Source organism: Bos grunniens, chromosome 5, assembly GCF_055505025.1.
Source record: "Bos grunniens cultivar Pamir isolate PY7600 chromosome 5, Bosgru_T2T1.0, whole genome shotgun sequence".
In the NCBI taxonomy this organism is placed as follows: Eukaryota; Metazoa; Chordata; class Mammalia; order Artiodactyla; family Bovidae; genus Bos; species Bos grunniens.
Genome location: NC_141169.1, coordinates 1,848,890 through 1,867,275, shown reverse-complemented (window position 1 = coordinate 1,867,275; position 18,386 = coordinate 1,848,890). Strand labels below are relative to the sequence as shown.

Here is an 18,386-nt window from a genome sequence, read left to right as displayed (position 1 = left end):
TTGGGGACTTTCCCGGTGGTCCAGCGGCTCAGACTCAAAGCTCCCAGTGCGGGGGCCGGATTCAATCCATGGTCAGGGAACCAGATCTCACATGCTGCCAACTGAAGATCGCGAATACTGCACCTAAGACTTGGCATAGCCAAATACATACATACATACATGGAAATCTTTTTACCTGAACAGGTAGTGGGTGATGTCTTACTCATTTCAAGCTTCCCCTGCTCTTGTACCTAGTAAGCACCTTGTTCTTTTGTTTTTAACATTAAAAAATATTGTTTAATGAAAACTGCAGTTACACTTGTAACATTTTAGGCCCATGGACAGCTATTTTTTTGAGGTGGATAACAGTAAGAGGTGACACTGCATATTTGAAAAAGGTGGGTTTAGTGTTATACCAACTGTACCACCGTGACCAACAAAACCAACAGCACTTAATGTTTTATGCGTGGGCCACATGGGAGGTACGATGGAAAATTTTTTACATCTGTTAGTTTACCAGCTGTCACAACAATTCAGTGAGGTAAATGCCATTATTGTTGCCATTTTACAGATGAGAAAACTGAGATCCGGAGTAAGCTGCTCACGTTATTCAAGACGAGGCTGTGAGCTTTGTCAAAAGGTGTTCTAATTTCTAAAATAGGGATATTCATAACTTTTAGGAGACTCATATGAAAACACAGGCGGTAAGAGTGTTAAAAAGCACTGCAAAAAACATTTTATTCATTCAGCTGTGCCAGGGCTTAGTTGCAGCACTTGGGACCTTCCATCCTCGCTGTGGCAGGTGGACTCTTTAGCTGTGACATGTGGGGCCCTGACCGGGGACCGAACCCAGGCTCCCTACACTGGGGGCCTGGAGTCCCAGCCACTGGGTCACCAGGAAAGTCTCCCCTAAAGAGCACGTTCTGATTTTTTTTTTTTTTTTTTTCTGTCTTGGGAATTTACAAACAAGGCAGCCTGCCAAGTTTAGAGGGAAGTATTTCTTGGTCACCACATTATAAGATTATACAGGAGATTCTATCAGCTCATCTCCCTGTTACACATTTGACGGCACCTTATATCTTAGGCATGGATGACAGACAAGCCTTATGCAGTGTTTAAGGGAATAGGGTGGGTCCCCTAAAGAGAGAAAACTGGGCCGACTCTCCCTCAAGTGCGCCGCAGCTGCAGCCGCTTCTGAAGCTGACCAGGTACAGGCGTGCAGGGGCAAAAGGGTTTGGAGATGTAGGTTTTCATGTTATTCAGGTATGGTGTTGCCCTTAGACCTCAAGATGACTGCTAGCAAAAGACAGCTTGTCATTCACGGTTGCCAGGCTTCCCCCCGTGGCTCAGGGGCAAAGAATCCGCCTGCAGTGTAGGAGACACAGGAGATGTGTGTTTGATCCTTGGGTCGGGAAGATCCCCTGGAGGAGGACATGGCAACCCACTCCAATTCTTGCCTGGGGAATCCCATGGACAGAGGAGCCTAGTGGGCTGCAGTCCATAGCATCGCAAAGAGTCAGACACGACTGAAGCAACTTAGCATGCATGTTGCTAAGAGCAGGCAGACGTATCGGGTCAGGACCACATGGGTGATAGAAGGAGAGGGAAGAAAGCAGGGGCTAGAGCCTTTATCGTGATTCCCATGGGAAGAATGAGCAGGATATGCAGACTTGAAATCGGCTAGTTTGCATAATATCATCAGGCTCAAGGTGTAGCTGTGGCCCCGAGTTATCTGGTACCTGGCCCAGGGGGGATTAGTGCAGGAAATATTGACCTAGAGGGTAAAATCCCTGCAAGAGCCTGATAAAGAAGGTGGTGGGGTGTGGGCTTGTGTTGCTTGGTTTGCACATGAAAGGCACACTTACAGGGGAGTTGCTGCTGCTATCTCCAAGATTAGATAGCCCTTCTGTCCCTCCTGGGTATGCAAGGGCCCAAGATAACAAAGCATCATAAAATACAGAAAATGAAAACCATGGTTGGTACATAGAGATTCTGTGTTCTAATCCAGGGAGACTCCTTTCTTCTTTGCTCTAAGAGAATCAAGGGGTATATGGAGTCCAGTAGTGAGAACAGATCGAGCACGGTAATCATGAGAGATGTGTGCTGGGACAGAGCTGGGCTCAGCATGATGTGGAAGCACCAGGGACTGGCGGGTCACGGAAAACTCTCTAGAGGAGGTGATGCTTAAACTGAATATGGGAAGACTCACAGAAGCTGTGAAGATGAAGAAGAAGAAAGGCATTCCAAGCAGAGACAGACACATCTGAGAAGCTGGAGGCCTGAAACAGGGAAACGACAGGATGTAGTTGGATATGGCTGGAGACCGGAGGACATGGGACTGAGAAGGGGAGGGCTGACAACAGAGTCTGTCGGTGGGGGATGAGGCGCGACACGGTGATTCTGTAGGTTAAACTAAGGAGTTAAAGTTTACTGTGAAAGCCACGGGAAACCACTAAAGGACTGGAAAGGGGACATGAACAGACTTGCCTCCTGGACAAACTCATGGGGTGGCAGGGAGTGCGTGTGTGTTGTGGGGCTCTATGCAAACCAACACAGGAGACTGCAACAGTTATCCACACAAAAAATCAGGAGAACCTGAATTTTAGGGCTAGAGGAGAAAGGGAACAGGCACAACAGATACGAAGGTAACCTGAATTTGGTCAAATTAAAATCCCAAGTGAAATTTAAATGACAATAAAGACGTGTTTACTGACCATGAACTGAAACTTGGGACATTGTTTATTCCTCAAATTAAACCTGATTGTTTCTCTCTGCCATACAGATTTTTAGGTGAGAGAGGACTTCATCTGTATCTGCAATGGAACAAAATCTTATTGGGTTAAGATTCAAGCACACACCTAGAAATGAACATGTATCATGCATAAACAACAGGATACTTGGCAACATCTAGAGAACTAATGGAGTATTTAGAATTCACCTGGGTATCTGGTGTTGGCGCAAAAACGTGAAAAAAAGAATCATTCAACTGAAGTTTCTGGGAGACTTGGGTTCCAATCCCGTCTTCACCACCTATGTGATTTGGGGCATGTTGTTTACCTCTTATGAACATGAATTTCATCATCTGTGGAAATGAAGGTTTTGGATTAGGGCAACTCTAAGGTCCTATGGTTTTTCCAGTAGTCATGTATGGATGTGAGAGTTGGACTGTGAAGAAAGCTGAGCACCGAAGAATTGATGCTTTTGAACTGTGGTGTTGGAGAAGACTCTTTAGAGTCCCTTGGACTGCAAGGAGATCCAACCAGTCCATTCTGAAGGAGATCAGTCCTGGGTGTTCTTTGGAAGGAGTGATGCTAAAGCTGAAACTCCAGTACTTTGGCCACCTCATGCGAAGAGGTGACTCATTGGAAAAGACTCTGATGCTGGGAGGGATTGGGGGCAGGAGGAGAAGGGGACGACAGAGGATGAGATGGCTGGATGGCATCACCGACTCGATGAACGTGGATTTGAGTGAACTCCGGGAGTTGGTGATGGACAGGGAGGCCTGGCATGCTGCAATTCATGGGGTTGCAAAGAGTCAGACACAACTGAGCGAATGAACTGAACTAAACTGAAGGTCTTTTCTATTCTAAAGCCTATGGTTAGATACAGCTTTTGACTCTTCAAAAACCTCTGCAATCCATCCAAGTGATTTTAATTCTGTTTATTTGGGCAATTAGGGTAATACTCTAGCAATCATGATTAAATTTCAATTTTGCACTATGTAATGTGACCTTAGGTATACAGCTTACTAATTCTGGTAATTTTGGATAAAAGATTAATCCTTTTAGTTCTTTACAGTAGAACTTACTCTAAATGTAGTTAGCTATTCGCTCAACCTCTGAATTAATTTTGCCGTACTTAATATAAATCTCCACAAATCAGCCTTTCTTTTCCCTTTATACAATTAACTGTGTTCTGAGGAGTTCCTACTGCTAAGGCAAAGGGGGCTTCAAATTACTATGTAATAGTTATTTGGGACCAGACTGTATCCATCTGACACTTCTCACTGTTACAAGACCCTGGGGCAGTGGACATTATGCTCAAGGTCAGCAGCTTCAGGGTGGAAGGTGGATCCTGTCAGTTAATCATGTTGCTAAAACTTGAGATCTTCAAATGAGATTGGCTTACACCCTGGGAGAATCTGGTTCAACTGGGATTTCCTTTTGTTACTCGAGCTTGAAGACTCAATGAAAAAAAGATCTTGAACTTCCTCCTGGACTCCACTGCACAGAGCCCCAGAGAACAACAGCTGCTGGGGTATGGGGGCTTCAGTGAGTTCAGGTCTCCCACCAAAGCGACAGTAATGTGGCTTCCTCAATTTAAAATCAAAGACCCCAATTTTGGTGTGCTTAGGGTTGATAACTTTAATCCCTGTGATTCTTCTTTCTAAACTTCCCTTCATCTTGTAGATTGCAGTCCTGGCAGGGGACAGTGTCTGCATTAAGGGAGACGTGTCCGTCAGTCCTCCTCTGATACTGTCTGATACAGAGGGATGGAGAAGCATCAAGAGAAACCCAAGGGAAGGGTACCATCCGAGGCTGAATGTCTGTTTAGGGCTTGCCGTCTCTCTCTGTTCTGTCTGGGTAGTTTCTTCGAGTGGCCGATTTCCCCACTTATTTTTCCATCTCACTTGCTATTTTTTTTTGGTTTTACTCTATTGGGCAGTTAACACCGCTAATTATAGAGTACATCTATGGTGAAATGCAGGCAGGTCTAAGGGTCCCTTCAGGACAGGAAATAAGAAGAGAAAATAAAGAGGGAGATTTCTTCTTTCAGTCTTTACTAGAAGACTCCAAACTCATCCTGTAGAGTCATTCAACACTCACAGGGAAATAATGCTTATTGTGAAAACCTTAATTAATACACATTAAGGAATGTAGCTCCTTCCATGGAAATTTTTATTTGGTTTTTATAGCTAAATAATCTTTTATGTATGTAAAGAGTGAAAGGCTATTTTCATGCTGATAGATTTAAAGACCAGTGGATTATGTAACAGAGTTCCTTCAAGTAAGTGCCTCACAAGAAAATTTATAACCGAAATCCTTTAAGCGCCATGTGGTGTTTTGTGTGTCGAACCCAATAAACTCATTAAAATAACACTGGGTAAACCCAAACGTAACACAATGAAAGTTCTAACACAGCCCACATTAACCAGCCGACTTTAAAATAATATCTTTGTTATGTGCTAAGGTTAAAAATTCAGCAAATTCTTTATATTTTTTCCACTTGAGATCATGTGTGGTTTTGTACTTTCCTGAGAAGTACACTTTTGTGGCTTTTTTGATCAAAGGAAGGTTATTTTTGCAGAGACATCTTTTGTAGAGGTCCCTGTTCTACTTAATCAAGGTTTCAAAAAAAAAAAAAAAAAAAAAAAGGAGCACAAGAATATTTACTAGTTTTTTTTTTTTTTAGTGAAACAAAAATTCTTAGATTCTCTTCTTAATGTGGACTTTGGAAAGGAAAGCATGCATGTAAGATTAGTCATCATTTGGTGTGTATGTGTGAGAGAGAGAGACAGACAGAGAGAGGACAGAAGAGGAGGTGGAGGAGAAAATAAAGGAATTTGGCTGCAAAATTGAGTAACAGTTTGAAACACTTGGCTTCCAGTAGTGAAAGATGAGCAACACTGGGGAAAAGGCTGGACTAACAAGGGACCACTTGAGGAAAGCTTAATCCCAGCTGGCAGGCTGATGAGCAAGGTCAGCTCGGTGCACGCGTTCTCAGCTGGAGCTGGGCTCCCAGTGCCAGGACAATTGTCTTCTGCATTTCAGCTTCTGAAGCGAACTGAAGGTGCCTTCACAGGCAGCTCCTCGTCTCTCCCCTGAAAAGGGCTGGCCCTCCACTGCCAGGCCATGTCAGTGTGTATCATTTCCACCCATTCCACCGAGCAAGTGGCACAAAGGAAACTGTTTCTTACTGGAGTGTTGCTGTGTGTGTGTGTGTGTGTGTGTGTGTGTGTGTGTGTGTAACATGCATGTGAGATGGCTTTCTTTCTCCTTGACCATTACAGTCTCTGTTAGAAGGTGAAGCCAAACTCCTGTAGTAAAGAAGGACAAAATGAACATGGAAAAATGTGCATATGTTAAAAATGAGACACTTGACAATTAGGGATTGCTGAATAAATTTTTACATATACATTCTTTTTCATATTCTTTTCCATTATGGTTTATTACAAGATACTGAATATAGCTCCCATTCTATTCAGTAGGATCTTGTTGCTTACCTATCTTATATATAGTAGTTTGTATCTGCTATAATTTTAAAATTATTATTGTTCATAGAAAACTGAAGTCAAGCATACTATTGTAAGAGTTTTTAGAGATTGCATCTCAAAGTAACCTAAATTTTCTAAACATCAGTTCTTAGTTGAGGAGATGTTCTTTATGCTGAATATGCTTTATAATTAATTGGTCAACTATTGGTTTTTCATGTCGACTTTGTAATATAATAAATGATTAACACATAGGTTTATAGCAGCAAATGAATGGAAGGACTGAAGAAACTAAATGGATAGTTCAGTTCTTCTTTGTTTGAAGGAAGGGACTTTTCTCTGTCTTATCCAGATTTTTAATTTACACAGAAGTCTGTCTCACTGGCTTAATTGTTAAACCATGCAGAGTTTACATAGTGATTGGTAAGTAGATAAAACCTTGAAATAATTCTCTATTCTGAACCAAATAAATGATGTGTCAATTCATCTTATCTTACCAGTTTTGAAGGTAAACACAAACTTAAATAAAATTGGCCTATTAAGAAAGTTCATGTCTCTTTTTAAAAAACTAATTTTGATTGGAGTACAGTTGCTTTGCAATATTGTGTTAGTTCCTACCGTACAGCAAAGTGAATCAGCTCTATGGATACACTGCTCTCACATCTCTCGGAATTGAGATATAGTTTCAAAGAAGTTAGCTACTTTATTTGATGCACAGATCTGGTCATAGAAAAAAAGAGTTTCATTTTCAACTTGGAAGTTATTAGTCAGTTGATCACTCTTTATAATACTTGGGCACCACCACCATTTATCTTTGACTTGGAGATCAGAGAAATAGGTTCTGTGGATATAGGAAAAGGTAGCTACTAAACTTAATATATTGGCCCTAAGCTATATAATATTATTCTCATCTTATCAAAAACCAAAGACTACATTTCCTAGGATTCCTTGAAGAAATATTTCTCATATGGGGGCTTCATAAGTTATGTTCCTAAGAAGAAAAATGTGCCAAAGCATTTCAGCACTAATTACAATTACTGTGAGGCATAACTACACATTAGAAGGCTGGTTCCCTTGTTTTCTGATAAAAGACAATTTCAAAGAGGCCCTAAAACATTTTGAGCCTTGGAAACAGTCTTGCAATAAGCTAACAGGCCACTCGAGACAGGTATGAGAATAGTATCCGTGTCAGAAGGTTGTTGAGGGGCATGGGATTGAGTAAAGTAGCCCCATAATGCCAGGCACTCAGAAAGAATAATATAAATGTCAGCTGTTATAATTATTGTTATTACAATAATAAAGTAATTTAGACATGTAAATTCTGGTCTGTCTGTTAAACAACTCGTAGCATCATTTAAGATAAGTACAATTTAACTATATTTCCAATGGGGCTGAGCTGTAATTGTGGGATACTAGCAGATTTGTGTTTTTCTGTTACTTGCAGACAAGTAATTATCATCTTTCTCTGAGCCCTTTTAGCCATTAGGATTTCAGCAGCTGGTTCAGCCAATTCTATTCAATTCAACATTACAAGTATTTACTGAGCATCCCTTAATTGCCAGGTACTGGTCTGAGCACTTGGGAAATAAAGTGAAAAATTTCCTAGCCTGGAGGAGCTCACAGTCTAGGGAGGAAGATAAACCCTGAAGTTAAGAGAGCCCATCATTACCTCCTGAAGAATTAATCCATCCAATTTTAAGGAAGATGGTTTCATGGACAATGGATGGTTCTTTTGCATATGTTCAAAGTAAATTCCAGCTTCCCTGACCCATATTAAACATTGAGATTTAAATATTGAATAGATAAAACCTTGAAATAATTCTCCATTCTGAATCAAATAATGTGTCAGTTCATCTTATCAAATAAATGATGTGTCAATTCACCTTAAATATTGAGAACGAGGATATGAGAAAGGACTCCTGCTTCCAAAGCATCTTAAAAATATTTAGTTAACCCAGGGTGTGCTTAATGGATGCTAGATAGACTTACTATGGCTTAGACTTACTATAGACTTATGGCTTATGACTTACTATAGACTTACATATCATGATTGGATACAAATATTGAATCATTATGTTGTACACTTGACACTAATGTTATAGATCAATTATATCTCAATTAAAATTAAAGGTTTTTTAATTAAAAGAATTAACCTTCTAATTCGAACACCCTGTTAACCATCTTTTACTATTACTACTAGATAACATTCCATTTTTTTGAAATCAAATGATTAACATTCTTCTACCTACTACTTTCAAATAAGACATTTCCACTGGACTCAGTGCAAAAAAAAAAAAAAAATTAACTTGAAGAAGTGGGAAAAAATGCCAGAGATTTCAAGAATGAACCTGCTTCCTACTATGTCATTTATGGAGAAACAAAATAATTTTGCATTATGAAGACATTTATGAAACATTCCACCGTATAGCCTACGCAGTGTCTCCTTTTCTCATAGCTAAGGAATTCCATGGGTGAAACTGAACATGTAGTTGGTATCTATGACGACTGAATAAAACTGTGGATTGAAGCTGATAGAATCTGGGAATCAAAGAGTTGTAGTAGGTTGGAATTCATGGGTAATTTAACAAATGAAATCCTAAGATACATAAAAAATAGCAATAGGACTAAATTATCAGCTTGTTATTTTTGATAAGTAATCTATCAGCAGTGACTCTAATGCCAGTCTGATTCATCTTTCTACTACAAAATGAGACTGTATAAAGTGAAACATTGCAACAGGAGTGAGGACGTTGAATCTCAGAGGAAGGAATTTGCCTTCTCATGAAGAATTCAATTTACCAGAAATACCCATTTGTGGGGGTGTTCACAAGGAAATGTTCCATTTAGCATTATTCTAAATTTATATAAATAAGTGAATAAAACCAAAAGAATTACTTGACAAAATTGCTCAATGCAGTGCTCACTACTGTTTTTCATTTCTAACTTACGGTATATGATTTGGTTTAATGGGAAACATACTTAAATTTATAGCTAAAACTACTTCCATGTATAAATTCAATAGAAGAAATATAAAAATGTTTTATTAAAGTAAGTAGATATTAGGTGCCAGTTGTAAAACTGTAAATATTCTGCAATGTCTTTAATTTTATGACCTAATTGTTTACTTGGATATTATGTCTATACCTTTGACAGTTACATGCTTTGGAAATTAAAAACTATCAAACAGTTCAAAACTTGACTTTGAGAAATTACAGACTAGTTTTGTGTTTCTAAGCTTTTTCAAGCACATCCAAGTAGGAACGGTTTCATTATTAAAATATGCTGCTCCTGCTCAGTTGCTTTAGTCGTGTCCGACTCTGTGGGACCCCATGGACTGCAGCCTACCAGGCTTCTCCGTCCATGGGATTCTCCAGGCAAGAACACTGGAGTGGGTTGCCATTTCCTTCTCCATATTAAAATATACATTAAAAAAAAATAAAATAAAATATACATTTATTTAATTACAAAGGTTAGTTTTTGATTCCAGTTTTCTATTAATAACTCATTTGTGATGGCCACTTCTGTTGCTGATCAGAATTCCACCTTTACTTTGAAGAAAACATGTAAAGAGAGAAAAGATTGAAGATCCGATAGAAGATTATGCTAATTATATGTAAAAATTTATTATTGTTACACAAACTTTGTCATGTATGTGTTGAACACAGTAAAATATTTTTTGTAAATCTATACCATTAAGATTGCTTGAATTAGAAACACTATCTCAAAAAAAAAAAAAAAATTCACTCAGACTAACTCAGTCAATTAGTTTCAATAATTATCCCCCATAACAAAAACACTACTAGGAAAACCCAGACATCCTTGAGAAAAAGAAAGAATATTAAAATGCAGAAAAGTAACTGATATCATTATATTTTAAATGAATTTTGCAAGTAGGTTTTAGAGCACACTATAGTTTGCAACTGACCTAAATTTTAAGACTGTTGTAACAATTAAGGCTTTTGCAACCATCTCTAAAGTACAAAAATTTCCTTCATTTAAAATAGTTTTCTTTGCTTGAAGGGAAGTAGAAACATATTAAACAATTTTCACGGAAGATTCTGAAAAGGTTCTTTAAATTTAAAGTGTATCTTAAATGCTTTCAATACATGTATGACACTAGGGCCGTCGCTAATTAGTTATAACCGAGGTTTTTGATTGTTTTTTATTAAACCTAGTTTTATCAATTGTGTAAAATTAAATTTTGTTAGAAAGTTACATATAGAAAAGTAACCAAATTGATAAAATTAAAAAAAAAATTCTTTCTTCTGATAACTTTGTTTCATGTGACATGTATTTGCCTGTGGCTGAAATGTTCATGTTTTTAAGCAATTGCAGGAAAAAACTGAGTTTTCATTTAAAAATAAAATGACTGTTCTAGATGAATAAAGAAAAGTATATTTACTATATTAGGAAGTTCATTAGGATTTAGTTTTCTATTTGGATACTACACTAACTGGATGAAAGATACATCAAAGCAGCACACAGAGCTTACTTCTAAGACCCTATTAGCACAAATGTCCAATTTGATGCATTAAAACAACTCATCTATAAGATTAGATGCTAGAACTACTTCATTTCTGACAGATCACTACTGGTAGGTTGAGATGTATTAAACACTGGAAACAGTTATTGTCTGTTTTTATGTCTTAATCTTGGTGTGTTCCTTATTTTCTGCTGGGTGAACATAATTAGTGGGAGAGAGAATAAGAGAGAGAGGTTAAGGTTGAAAATTACCAGTGCTTCTACCACGCATGTTCAGTGGTCCAATTACAGATCCACTGGAGAACGCAGTTCAGTAAGAAAAGAGAGTTAATATTAATGTTTGGACTGGCTTAACGTTTAGCTTTTCTGGGGAAGAAAGATTATAAAACTGTATAAAAATAACTCTAACCTCCTATAAAGAGGTTTAGGAAACTTTCCTTACCTACAGGTTGGACTAGCCAGTTATCAGATTGTGGCAAATCTATTTGCCAAATGTGTACAGCTGCAACTTGCTGTTTGAAGAAAATGGAATGCTTGTTCTCTTCTAGGGAGGGGAGGAAGATTAAGAGATAACATTTTGACTCAAAGAAATGGTGATAACTTAGTACAAACAATAAGAGACAGAAGTATGGCCTCTCATTCACGTTAGTCTTTGCACACAGTAACTTTCTCATCAAAGCTTCATTACCACTGGGCCCCCCGTGGAGCCGGGCTACAACTTCATGTTCCTTTTCAAGAGCAAAAAGAAGTTATCTCCTAAAATAATATAACCAGTAAAATACAAGCTTATTTATTCAGATATGAATAAATAAAGATTTCTCTTTGGGTGTGAGTGCACAAGCAAAGGAGAAATGGTTACTTAATGCTAGGTGTAACCAAGAGAGGGCACCGTCTGCCCTTCATGTCAGCAGAGTTCCTGAGGTTGTCAAAACAAACCCCTCAAACCCCAAACCCCTCAAGCCACTAAGGCAGAGCATCCAGTGGCCTCTGGCATTTTGTCTTAGATAAGGAGACCAGATTCTAAAATTGCTCATTATGGACAACATCAGTCTGGTTATTTACTTCAGGGTTGATTTCTACATTTAGCCCTCACATTCCCTGAAAAGTTAACCATTAGATACAAGTATTTGGCATTCACTGTGACACTTTTCACAGACACGCTGGGTTTTAATATTATATAGAACACTGAGAAATTTCACTTTAGGCCAGATACAGGTTGTCATCAAACAGCACAAGAAAAAGCTGACAATTAACTTCCTAATGGTATCTTAACTCTGAGGGATTATCTATAATGATAGCAAGATAGGAAACAGTGGCAGTCAGATCTCCCCAGCACATGGAGGAAGCAGTTAAATGCATTTGAGGTATGTGGGAAATGACTGGAAGCAGTATTCCCTAACCCTAATGCCAGCTTTTAGTAACAGAAGCCCAACAAATGAGTGAGAGGGAAAAAAAAAGTCCTGATATTTATTTTCCCTATGCTTAAGGAGTTTTCTAACAACTGTATGATTTAAATAGTTAAGAGTTTGGGGGGATTGCACACCTCCCTTGTATTTAACCAATTTCTTCAGGGTGACGGGCAAGAGCAGTTCCAGGCTCTTGAATGCAACTGCCAACCACTAACAGAAATGCCCCATGCAGAAGAATACGTGATTCTTGAAACACTAAACTTAGCAGTTAAATCCAGACTGGAGCTAAGTAGTACAGACTACTTTGTAGTACGGAGAGCTGTTTAGGAGGAGGAAATGTGAGTTCTTAAGAGAAGGATCACTTAGGGGAGTGGATTTCCATTGCTGTGGAAATATCACTGCATCATGCAATGAGCGCCTCTGAAGGGAAACCTTGTGGGGAAATAGATTAATTCCATAATCTTTTCAGATAAGGAAAGCAGCCAAAATAGTTTTATGGTAGGTGAGGAGGGGAACTGCCATCTACTAATACTAAAATCTAGCAGGATAATCCCTCCCTTTCAACACAAAATCAAAGCAAGCAAAAAAGAATTTTTTTTTCTTCCTCACTCTGTCTCTAGAAAAAGAATCACTATCTAGTGTAAAGCGTTGTGCAAGCCTCTTCATGTTTCTTCCCTCCAGAAAACAACTAAACAGAGGAAAGACCAAGTTCACAAACATTCCAGTTTGCTCCTGCCAAGGTACATCAGAGAAGCCGAAACTGGGATTGCCAGGGTTTGGGGTGGGTTCACCGGCGTGCCTGGGGTTAAAACCCAGACGTGTAACCTTGCGGTCACGAGTGCCTCTTTTCCCGAGTGGTCCCTTTTCCTTCGGGTCTCTCTGCCTGAAGGCAGCGAGCCTCAGATGGGGAGATGGACAGTTGTCGCCTCGGTTCCCAAGAATCGGGGTCCCCTTGGGTCACCTCATCCACCCAGCCACCTGTTACCCTCCAGGCCTGGATTTTCCGGAGACAAAATTAAGAAACGAGCCGCTGCCTCGTCTCCGCAACTGGGGCTTTGGATCTGTGATGGGGGGCGCGGGGGAGGGGAGACGGGGTGGTAGGATCCCCGAGGGATGACAGAGTGCTTCAAGTCTCCACTTGGGTGTGGGCGCCGCTGTTTACCCGCTCCGCCGCCTTAAACCCACTTCCCTTTCTCCCCGGGAGGAGGAGATGGTTAAAGATTACAAAGTGGCCGCGGGCACTTCAAAGGGCGGCTCGGGCAGCCAAAGGTAAAGATAACGTTCTGGCAGCTCTAATCGGGGTTTGTGGTTGCCACATTTTAATCACTTCATTAAAAAAAGGGGGGGGGGGTAGAAAGAACAGAACAGAACTGATAAAGGTTACATCACACGACCGCGCAAGGGATGAAGAATAAGTTCCTTTGGAGCTGGACAACTTGGAGTTCTCCTTTGGGGAAACTTTTTCCAGCCCATCTCTTCGCGGACCGTGACGGGACAAGGAGGCGGAGGTTGGGGCAGGGACCAATTGGGTAGCTTGGGTTCCAGGTTCAGGGGCACAGATGTGCACATTGCAGACAAATGCCTGCACTCGGAGGAATTCGCGCGGCAACCTGCCTAGATCTGGACTGCAAAGCTGCAGCGCACCAGCGCTTTCCCCGGGGTTGCACTTGGAGCCACCGTTTCTCTGCGGGGCCCGGAAAGTGTCGGCGCGCTACCCCAAGACACGTGCGTTTCCCAGGGGCCCAAACACGCCTGACCAAGACGCCCTTGGCAACCTCGTTCGCCCCCTCCAGAGCACGCGGGAGCCGAAGAGCCCCCAAAACGGGTGGAGGGCCCACCTGCCTCCCTCCCTCTGCCCGCTTTCCGAAGCACAGCCGGGGCGCACTTACAGGTAGGAGGTGAAGACACTGAGGTTGGAGGGCAGCTCCGAAAGCCCCAGGTCGGAGCAGTCCACCCTGAGCAGCATCCTGCCGTCCGGCTCGCACTGACAGTGCGCGGGGCACCCCCGCAGCAGCGTGCCGAGCCTGGGCGAGCCGCCCCCCGCCGCCAGCTGCAGCAGGACCGGCAAGGACAGAAGAACGCCGACCGAGGAGGTGTCCATGGTGCCCGGGCAGCGGGACCGCGACGGCGAGAGGGGAGAGTCGGCCGGGCTGCAGACCGTGGCGGGCCAGCAGCAGCTCGGCGGGCTTCTGCGGCTCCGCGGGCGCGGGCAGCGCGGGGCCGCCGAGGAGAAGCGCCGCGGGGCCCGGCCGGGTCCCTGCCGCAGCGCGGGTCCGGGAGCAGCCCTGGCTGCAGCCGCTGCAGGAGCCGTGAGCGCTGCTGTTGCCAGCTGCCTGCTCGGTGCGGAGCAGCATCTCCGCTCGCACGCTCCTGTTTTAAAGCGCTCCAGCCCGAATCGCGCGCCCGGTGACGTCAGCGCAGCCGGGCCGCCCGGCGGCCCCCGCCCGGCCCCGCGGCCCTCCTCCGACCTCCTCCCTCCCTCCCCGGCTCCGCGGCGGGAGGCGGCTGGCGGCGCGAGGTGCAGCAGAGTCCTCAGCGCTCCGGCTCTGCCTCCCCGGCGCGGATCCCGGCGCTCCGCACCGCGTGAGAGGCCGGGGACTCCGCTCCCTCCCGCCCCCGGCCGCCTCCATTCTCTCTCGCGTCCGGGCCGCCCGGAGCCGGGAGCCAAAAGGGACCTGCTTTAGACGGGTATAGACGGACACGCAGGGGCCGAAGGATGCTGCACGCTTCCCCAGCGCCCACTTCCGAGAATGGAGGGGCTACATAGAGTACCTAAGGGGGGAAAAGAAAAAAAAAATCCAATCCAGAAAAAGAGTCACACTTAACGGGGTAAGGAGGCAAGCGTCCTCAGGCAAAAAGATGGGTGACCTTTTTGATCCTTACCTCAAGCCGCCCGATCTGGCTCGCCTTTTGCCCTAAAATCGAAACGCTGGGCTAATCGCTAAATAAATACAGCTCGTGAGCAAGCACTCCAATGTTGTCTAACCCATGGGGTTAGATGTCCAAGTGACTTTTTTAAATAGTGATTTAGGATCCTCTGGAAGTCACCTTTAGTGAAGCAATGCGGGACAGATGTTTGCTTTTTTTCGGCTGCCTTTTCATCCTAGAAGTGTCCCAGGGTTTTCTAAATAAGTGCAGTCCCACCCAGATGTGAGACCCATTATCAGTGCAAATTGCGACCTCTCATATTCTTCAAAAGCGACCTGCAGTGACCCTGCAGGAGCAAGGAGGACAAGGACGAAGGGCTTTCCTGGGAGAAGGCCTGGGTGCAGAGCCCGTCGACGTCTGCAGACCCCAGTGAGTGGCTGAAAAAAGTTACGGCCCAAGCCTGCCCCTTCAACTCACAAAAAAGCACAGTTTTCCCTCTGGGCACAGTGCCTGCTGGTTTCATGAAGGGGGAGAACGCTTATGGCTTTTAAGGCCTCTCAGCCTTCTTCCACTTAGTCCATCCTGCTGAGTTTCCCATATAAACTTCTGAATTTTACAGCTGGAAAGATTTTTGTCGTTGTGTGTACTTACTCTCCTTTGTTTAAGAAGCAAGCCTGGCTGATGTCCTGTGGAACTTTAAAAAAATATATAGATTCCTGGACCTAAAGCAGTATTCTGGAACATGCTCTTTTCTAGCATGAATCCCGTCATTAGCAAGTTCTTGAGTCCTTGGATTGGAAAGAAGGAGAGAGTGGCTAAGCTTTGTATATACCTCATCCTCTTCATTTTGCAAATAAAGATATTGCAGCCCAGAGATTTGGGAACATTTGACAGCGGCTGCTGAAAACTGTGAGTGAATTCTGGTTTCTGGATATCAATGCAGGGCCTGCTTCTTTCTTCGTCCTTCACTTGTCTCTTTGCACATCACGTCCATTACCATATCTCTGCTTATTTTTTTAAATTTTATGTTGGAGTATAGCTGATTAACAACGCTGTGATAGATCTTCTTTATCCAGTCCGCCTTTGCTAAGTCTTTTATTCTTGCTTCTCCTAGCCATTCCTTTCACATTTATAGAACACCTCCTGATTACTCATTTTCTTTCCCTTTAAAAAAACTTAGCCTCAGATTACTTATTTTGTAAGAAAGCAATTCAAGACTTACTCTTTCTGTAAGACCTTCTGTAACCATAGTCTATATTAGTCATCAAGCAACAAATCTTTGTAGAACAGCTACAGTTGTGATACAACAGTGGCCCAGTTACCTCTCTTCCATGGAGCTTGCAGTCTAAGGAAGATCACAGACTCTGCACAGAAATTCTAGGAATCTCATTGAAAGTGTATGTTCTAAATATCAGACAACTGAGCCCTAAAAATTTCTTGAATGCATATGTGTTTTGCTTTCCCAACTTTACTGTGATAGCTTTGGAGACAGGGACTAGGCCACTTGTCTTTATGTGGAGGACTCCTACAATGGACTCACTGTATTGATAGAATCGGTAGAAACTTAACCGATTTTTACTGACTGACGCAGGCATCCAAATATGATCATGTCCACCATCTTACTAAGGGCGTTTGTCAATAGTTTCTATGATTACAGTGTTCCAAAAAGAGTATAGCACTTTGGTCATCGAATGAATCAGGTAGAACTAGATTTGAATCTAGATTCTGACAGTTTTGGTGTATGACTGGAAGCACAGAATGAGCCTGTATAAGTCTCTGTAAAGAAGGATTGTTATTCACCTACATAGTTCTAAACATGGAAATGTCTAAAACTTGGCCTAGAGCAGAGTAAATTTCCCACATGTGTTTGTGCCTTTCCTCTTCTGTTCAGGGATTGAAGCTTGTTAACAAATTTATGTAAAGCAGAGGGATTTCTGACTCAGTTACAAGGGGGAAAGACAGCTACGCTGGATGAAACCAGTGTAATGAACCTTTTTTTCTTTTTTTCCACATGCCCAACATTTCTCCTTTCTTTTTGGTTAATGCATGCACACTTTTCCTTTGGGAAACACTTCCCAAACCTTAGGTGACTCTGGTAGAACTGTCAATCATGTGTCCCAGTTTCCTGCCCCTGGGGTAAGTGTATGACCCCAGCAGAGCAGTCTGAATCCATCTGAGGGCTTGTCACGAATCCTGGGGTGAGAGGCTCTTTTCTGGCTTCATGAGTTCAGGACAAGGAAGCCTGGAGCTCAAGGGAGCCATCATCCTGCCTTGTGGAGAGAGCTCACCACAAAGTAAACATCAGCTTTAGCATGAAGAAAAGCAAAATCCTAAGGTCCTCTTTTAAATGTCTGGTTTTAAAGCTGTTACTACACCATCACCTCCCAATTGGATGAACCAATTTTGTCTTGTTGGTTAAGGTAATGAGTAAGGATTTTTCTGTGATCACTTGCAATCAGAGATGCTTAGTAAAAACATAAAAGTCCAGGAAGCATGAATACTTGAGTGTGACCTGATGAAATTCAAGGTCTTGCAGACCTTAAAACATATGAGTTGAAAATAAGAATAGTTCTTCTAATAGTAATTTTGTTGTCTGAATGCACATGTTAATTACTTTACCTTAGCTAATAAAATGAAAATACAGCAAAACAGATTCCTGTGTACTGCAAATAAAAAAGAAAGTTCAAGTAAGGCCTCTGAGTAGTAGTTTCTAGTAGTGGACAGGAATACTGGAATGGGTTGCCATGCCCTTCTCCAGGGGATATTCCCTACCCAGGGATCAACTTCAAACTTGTGTCTCTTACATCTCCTGCAGTGGCAGGTGGGTTCTTTACTACTAGCGCCACCTGGGAAGCCCCTGTACCCTTTCTCAAATCCCTTGGAAATTCTAAACATACAGAGACTTAAGCTGCATAGAATCTTAGACTTGTTATTGTTTTATTGAGAAAAAAATTCACATATTTTGGTAAAGAAAACAACTATAGTCTTTTTGGACTGTCACTGGAACCAGTTGGAGCAGAGAATGGTGTGTTTTTATGTGAACAGTAGGGACAAGTATATATTCAACTTTTCCCCCTTAATATATATATATATTTCTAGTTTCTCTCACGCATACATACTGGTGATACATCAGAGGAAAAAAACTCCACCCCTTGAATGTAATAATGTTAGTAGGGTGAAGTAGGTCCATTTGGTGTTTTGTCTGGGTGAGCTGTTTGTATCCTTCATGATTTTGGAAGGTGTCTGGCTGTTCATGAGTCGGTGTGTCTGGGAATATCTCAAGCCAGGACTGTAATCCCTTTGTACTTCTTAGACTAAGTTCCTAAAGTCAGTTCTGGTAAAGTGCAGTCTGGTACGTGTTTCTGGGCTTGCTAAACGGATGATTTCCTAATTCTTTAATCTTTGATAAAAGCCCGCAACTAAAAACATTCGTGTAC

General features: G+C 42.2%; 1 protein-coding gene across 1 annotated transcript in view; it reads right to left on the bottom strand.

The window, feature by feature from the left end:
• Nucleotides 1-15,861, bottom strand: part of LGR5 (leucine rich repeat containing G protein-coupled receptor 5) — a 129,808-nt gene extending 113,947 nt beyond the window's left edge. Inside the window, exon 1 of the mRNA XM_086403700.1 lies at nt 13,971-15,861. Within this exon, the coding sequence (XP_086259826.1) occupies nt 13,971-14,182 (212 nt within the window). The 5' untranslated portion in view covers nt 14,183-15,861. The remainder of the gene's footprint in view (nt 1-13,970) is intronic.
• Nucleotides 15,862-18,386: the final 2,525 nt, after the last annotated feature.